This window comes from Mobula hypostoma, chromosome 6, assembly GCF_963921235.1.
Source record: "Mobula hypostoma chromosome 6, sMobHyp1.1, whole genome shotgun sequence".
NCBI lineage: Eukaryota > Metazoa > Chordata > Chondrichthyes > Myliobatiformes > Myliobatidae > Mobula > Mobula hypostoma.
The window spans coordinates 95,545,395-95,552,513 of NC_086102.1; the positions used below are offsets into that span (position 1 = coordinate 95,545,395).

A 7,119-nucleotide genomic window follows, 5' to 3' on the forward strand; every position below is an offset into this window, starting at 1 on the left:
TTTTTCTATCTTTTGGCATACCTTTCCCAAAATAAAATCTTAGATCACTAATCTATTTCTCGTTTGGCTTGTTTGGTTTTTAAAGATCCCTAAGGTTCAATCAATCTAGACTGTACTTTCTCATTTCTTAGTACTTGTGTCTTCAGAACGAAGCACAAATGAGCTTTCAAGTGCATTTTGACTGCAGAAATAATGCAAAATATAATCCCAATGTTGAGAACAAGTTTTACAAGTTTCTCCTTTAAAATTTCAGTGCTTCAGCTTCATTCTCTCATAAGTTTCCTGTGTCTGGTTATGTGGTGGTCAACTACTTGTGACCATCATTGGTGTATTGGTGAAACTTAATTGAGAATATGAAAATTAGGTTTGCAAAAGTATGTTCACTGGATATGGATATTATTGGCATTTTCTGTTCATTCCTAATTAAACAGTAACATTGATTGATCTGGGATCACAAGATACAGATAGCAGATTTCCTTCCCAAAAAAACTAGTGAATTTGAGACTTGTAATAATCTGGTGGGTTTGAGGTTTCTGCACTGATGGAAACTTTTAATTTTGGATATTATTCAATTCTGTGAGATAAGTCAGTAACACAATCCTTTGAATCTTTAGTTGTATCTGAAGGGAGCAGTTTGAACAGCGTAACACTAGTGAATTACTTTCTCTTTTGTGCCCACGGCTAATGGCAAGAATAGTGATGACTTGTAAATGTTCAGAGCTTTGCAGGACAGTCAATGTTTTTTCTTCTTTCTCTGTAATGGTGTTCATTTTTAGTTGATGCTAGGATTGAGAGCTACATGCAACATTAACTGACTTCTTGCCTCTAAAGTGTGTTTTAAATGGAGCAGTTGTTCCCTGTGATATATCTTCAGGATGGGTTCAGTTAAATTTAGCTTGTGCTTGAAATTTTTCTTTTTGTGTAATTTACTTTTTATTGAAGTTCATCATCAAACAAACATTTCCATAAGATGTTTCAGATACTGTACATGTATGTAATATATTCATATTTGCCACAAATCTCCACATATTTATCTGAGGTATACACTTATAGAAAAGAGAGGAAAGAAGGAACAAGCAAAAGGAAAAAACTATGTACAAGTAGGGAGTGATTTTTTTTACAACAATATTCATTGATTTGTGAGAATAAAATCAGGCCTATGAGGTGTTATGTAGTTAAACCATTTTTCCCATGGATGGAAATTACAATGGACATTTACAAAATGGAGAAGCTTGAATTTTTTCTTAGTGATTTCCAGGATTGCTTAAGTGTAGTCCTGGATTTATCTTGTAATTATTTAATCTTTTTCTAAAACCTCATAGTGCACTGACACACAAATTCAGAACAATGTCTTCACATATGCAGTCCATATATTCACCAATGTAAATGCAGTGACACCAACAGCCTGTCAGCCTCTATTTCAAATAAATTCTAGAATGACGTTTTGAAATTCTGCACAGAAGTGCAGGGAAGATAACACTTACTATCCTTTCCCTCTCCTCTTCCCCCTCCCTCAAAAAATGACATCAAGAAATTGAAGGACTTTTTGATTCTAACTAACTGTTGATTTTTTGTTTCCTTTTTGATCAGGAATTACCCAGCAGTACCACGGACAAGTAATTGACCAGGAAGTGGAGGAGTTCAATTCTATTTATGAAGAAAATCTCCAGAGGCTGACTTCAGTTAGAATAAATCCTGATGCCCCGAGCAGCTTGCTGTGAATCCTATTTGTTCATCTTATTTCACAGTAGTTAGTGGAACTTACAACACTTAAAGTACACTGAGTAATCTGGACATTAGTGAAAATAGTTTAATAGTACGAGTTAATGTATTCTAATTATTTCCCCCCACTGCTGCAGGTTAAGTTGCTGTGAGCTGCACGTTGTTTAAAAACGATAAATATTGTGATGAAATATCAATTTACTCAAATGTAATCAAGAGTTGAAAATAGGTACATTTGGAGTGCTAGGGTTGATCGACAACTAATCAATAATTGGTGTGTGGAGTTGTTGTAGGTCATAGTTGAAAATTAAATGTGGATCTTTGTGTACTTTCCACTTGGCTACAGTGGACTGACCATAAAAATGCTTGTTGATTATTGATGTAGTTGTCTGAATAAAAGTTTTTTATATCAATTTTTTTGGCTGGTTATGCTCTCATGGTTGTGCTGTTCATTTGATCATGCAGTTTCACGTGCAAATAAACTGTTGATATTTATTTGAAATATTGTTGCTTGTATTTAGGTTCTTTCCCATTTTATTGAAATGGGAATTGTCCTCTCTGTACAATTGTATGCATGATTAGCAAGTAATTCAATCAAAAATTTGAAATTGGAGATGCCAAAAAAGTGATCAAAACAAGACTGCTAATCCAGCAAAACATTGTGCATTGCAACAAATATCATAAAAGGGCAAGAATATTTATAGGAAAAAATAAACTGGCAGATCTTTATGATCTTAAGTCCCATTCTCAGATTGGTTCTGATCTCTTTATTTGGACACCATTGTTAAACTTTACTTAAACATAGTTGGCAACAAGTTCAGTAATGAGTCATTTGGAAGGACTTGTTCATGTTAAACACATATGTTCTTCAACTGACTAAAATATCAAGAATAATTTTTAAAAATTTGACCATCTATATCATACTTAATTGTTATATAATTTGACTACTTTGAATTTACTATTTTGTGCTTGGAAGAATTTTACTTATATTTTTACCACCCTTGGAACTTTTGCGTGTCAACTGATTGAACCACCTATTTTATGAATTGCTTTAGGTTTTGTTAGCTTTAATTTTAATTGTTAAGTAACCATTGCAGCCATTTGTGGAACCTGTTTGGGAAAACTGCATTGTGGCCTTTTTGGAGATGTTCTGACCTTTCATCCATAACCTCTTAAAAACCATTAATTGTCTGTCAAGGCTGTCAGCTTTATACTTCTGGGCGATGCTGAAACTTGTCAAAACATTTATGAAAAGTCTGTGTAAGCTCTTCTATATGGTGGGATTGGCTTCAAAAGTTTACTGGTGGATTACCCAGCGTTTTAAATAGTCATGTAACATTGAAGCAGTTTAGAAATTCTAACTACTTTGTTGTTTTCCATACTTGTATAAGTAGGTGAGTGACTCTCAGATTTCAACCACAGATCCTATTTAATAATCTACCCATTTGGCTAATACATGACTCTTATAGGGGAGAATCACTTCTTGTATCTCTTTATGCATATTCCTTTGCTAGCTTTTGTGGGTTATCATTTCAAGTCTGTTTCCTTTCATGTAAATGTAATTTTGTTAATTGCTTTCTAACAGTTGACTAGGCATGGTAAAGTTTTACTGTAAATTGTTTTAGCATTGAACACTGTTAATTGCAGAACGTGTCAAGAGCTGATTTAAGTTACTGAAATATTACCTTTTATTTCACTAGAACAGCCACATTTATTATCACTGCTAATAGTTCTGTTGCTTTTACAAACATATGTATGTGTTATTTAACCCAGATTCATTGCATTAAAGTTCTTTGTTGCTTAAATATGTCTTTGCATTATTTAATTTCCCATTCATGCATTTATTACTGCTTCATTAAGTCTATTAGATACAGAAGCAGAATTAGGCTATTTGGTCCATCAACTCTGATCCACCATTTCATCATGGCTGGTCCATTTAACTCTGTCTCATTCTTCTGCCTTCTTTCCGTATCCCTTGATGCTCTGACTAATTGGGAATTTATCAGCCTTTGGCTGAAATATACCTAATGACTTGGCCTTCACAGCTGGCTGTGGCAACAAAGTCTGCAGATTCACCACTCTCTGGGTAGAGAAATTACTCCGCTTCTGTGTTGGAAATGGACATCTCTATTCTGAGACTAAGCCCTCTGGACCTTGGTTCTCCCACCATAGGAAGTATCCTCTCCTCATCCACTCTATTGAGGCCTTTCAACATTTGGTAGGTTTCAATGAGTCCTCCCCCCCCCCATTCTTCTGAATTCCAATAAGTATAGGCCCAAAGCCATCAAACACCTCATACAAGTCTTTCAATCCCTGAATCGTTTTTGTGAACCTCCTTTCAAACCTCTCCAATGTAAGCACAGCTGTCTTAGATAAGAAACCCTGAACTGCTCATATTGTTCCAAATGAGGCCACACTAGTCCCTTATAAAGTCTTGACATTACATCCTTTTAAAATGATAACATTGATTTCAAGAGGACTAACATTTCATTTGCATTTCTCACCACTGACTCAAACTGCAAATTAACTTATAGGGAATCATGCACAAGTACTCCACAAGTCCCTTTGCACCTCAGATTTTTGGATTTTCTCTCCATTTAGAAAATAGTTGATGCTTTTATTTCTGATACCGAACACAATGACCACACACATCCTAACACTATTGCATCTGCCACTGCTTTGCCCATTCTTGTAATCTGTTCAAGTCCTCCTGTGGACTCCCTGCTACTTCAGCACTATCTGCCCCTCCACCTATCTTCATATCATCTGCAAACATGATCACAAAGCCATCAATCCTGTTATCCACATTATTGATATATAATGTAAAAAAGAAACGATCCCAACATAGACTCCGAAGGAACACTACCAGTCACTGACAGCCAATCAAAAAGACTCCCTTTATTCCTGCTCTTTGCCTCCTCCCAATCAGCCAATACTCTATCCATGCTAGTATCTTTCCTGTAATACCATGGACTGTTAACTTGTGTGGCACCTTGTCAAAGGCCTTCTGAAAATCCAAGTACACAACATCCATTGATTCTCCTTTGTCTATCCTCCTTGTTGCTTCATCAAAGAATTCCAACAGATTTGTCTGGGAAGACTTTCCCTTGAGCAAACCAGGATGACTTAGGCCTATTTTATCATGTGCCTCCAAGTACCCCAAAACCACATCCTTAATAATCAAATCCAACGTCTTTCCAAGCACTGAGGTCAGACTAACTGACCAATAATTTTTCAGTACATGCCATAATCTATTGATTCTTGAAAGATCATTACAAATACCTCCACAATCTCTTCAGTCACCTCTTTCAGAAGCCTAGGCTGTAATTCATCTGATCCAGGTGATTTATCTACCTTCAGACCTTCCCTTCTCCCCAAGCACCTTCTGCCTAGTAATTACAACTTTACTCACTTTTGCCCCCTGACTGCTTGAACTTCGAGCATACTGTTAGCATCTTTCACCATGACAATTGATGCAAAATACTTGCTCGGTTTCTCTGTCATATCCTTGTCCCCATCACTACCTCTCCAGCATAATTTTCCAGCAGTCTGATACCGATTGTAGCCTCTCTTACTCTTTATATATCTGAAGAAACTTTTGGTATCCTCTTTAATATTATTGCCTAACTTATTCCATCTTTTCTTTAGGACTTCTTTAGTTTCCTTCTGATATTCAATAGCTTCCCACTAATTTTTGCTTTATTATACGCCATGTCTTTGGCTTTGACTTCCCTTGTCAGCCACGGTTTCATTGTCGTGCCTTTAGAATAATTCTTTGTATCTATCGTGCAGCTTTCAAAATCCTCCTAGAAACCAGCTGTTGCTGCTCTGCCGTCAGCCCTGCTGGTGTTCCCTTCCACTCAACCTTGGCCAGCTACTCTATACCTCTGTAATTCTCTTTACTTCTCTGTAATATTGATACATCTGAACTTAATTGCTCCCTCTCAGATTGTAGGGTGAATTCTATCAAATTATGATCACTGTCTCCTATAGGTTCCTTTATCTTAAGCTCCAATTAATTCTGGTTAATTGCACAACATCCAATCCAGAATAGCTGCTCTTAAAAAGCCATCTTGTAGGCATTCTACAAATCTCCTTGGGATCCACCACCAACCTGATATTCCCAAACTGCCTGCATATTGAAATCCCCATGACTATCGTATCATTGAATTTTAGACATGCATTTTCTATATCCCATTGTAATTTGTACCCCACATCATAGCTGCTGTTCAGAGGTCTGAATATTACTCCCATTAGGTACTTTTTACCCTTGCAGTTTCTTAACTCTATCCACAATGATTCTACACCTTATGATACTATCTCCATTCTTTTGAAGCATTTGATTTCATTTGTTTTAACCAACAGAGCCACTCCACCTTCTGCCCACCTGCCTGTCCTTTTGATACAAAGTGTATAGAAACATAGAAAATAGGTGCAGGAGTAGGCCATTCGGCCCTTCGAGCCTGCACCGCCATTTATTATGATCATGGCTGATCATCCAACTCAGAACCCAGCCTTCCCTCCATACCCCCTGACCCCTGTAGCCACAAGGGCCATATCTAACTTCCTTTTAAACATAGCTAATGAACTGGCCTCAACAGTTTGCTGTGGCAGAGAATTCCACAGATTCACCACTCTCTGTGTGAAGAAGTTTTTCCTAACCTCGGTCCTAAAAGGCTTCCCCTCTATCCTCAAACTGTGACCCCTCGTTCTAGACCTCCCCAACATCGGGAACAATCTTCCTGCATCTAGCCTGTCCAATCCCTTTAGGATCTTATACGTTTCAATCAGATCCCCCCTCAATCTTCTAAATTCCAACGAGTACAAGCCCAGTTCATCCAGTCTTTCTTCATATGAAAGACCTGCCATCCCAGGAATCAATCTGGTGAACCTTCTTTGTACTCCCTCTATGGCAAAGATGTCTTTCCTCAGATTAGGGGACCAAAACTGCACACAATACTCCAGGTGTGGTCTCACCAAGGCCTTGTACAACTGCAGTAGTACCTCCCTGCTCCTGTACTCGAATCCTCTCGCTATAAATGCCAGCATACCGTTCGCCTTTTTCACCGCCTGCTGTACCTGCATGCCCACTTTCAATGACTGGTGTATAATGACACCCAGGTCTCGTTGCACCTCCCCTTTTCCTAATCGGCCACCATTCAGATAATAATCTGTTTTCCTATTTTTGCCACCAAAGTGGATAACTTCACATTTATCCACATTAAATTGCATCTGCCATGAGTTTGCCCACTCACCCAACCTATCCAAGTCACCCTGCATCCTCTTAGCATCCTCCTCACTGCTAACACTGCCACCCAGCTTCGTGTCATCCGCAAACTTGGAGATGCTGCATTTAATTCCCTCATCCAAGTCATTAATATATATTGTAAACAACTG

General features: G+C 37.8%; 1 protein-coding gene across 2 annotated transcripts in view; it reads left to right on the forward strand.

Annotated features, from left to right (window-relative positions):
* Window positions 1-3,536, forward strand: part of LOC134348218 (BCLAF1 and THRAP3 family member 3-like) — a 65,674-nt gene extending 62,138 nt beyond the window's left edge. The window contains exon 10 of one of the 2 annotated variants that reach the window (XM_063051259.1): window positions 1,591-3,536. In XM_063051259.1, coding sequence (XP_062907329.1) covers window positions 1,591-1,620 — 30 coding nt within the window. In that variant the 3' untranslated portion in view covers window positions 1,621-3,536. The remainder of the gene's footprint in view (window positions 1-1,590) is intronic. The other variant, XM_063051258.1, reaches the window with a different exon arrangement.
* The last annotated feature ends 3,583 nt before the right edge of the window (window positions 3,537-7,119 follow it).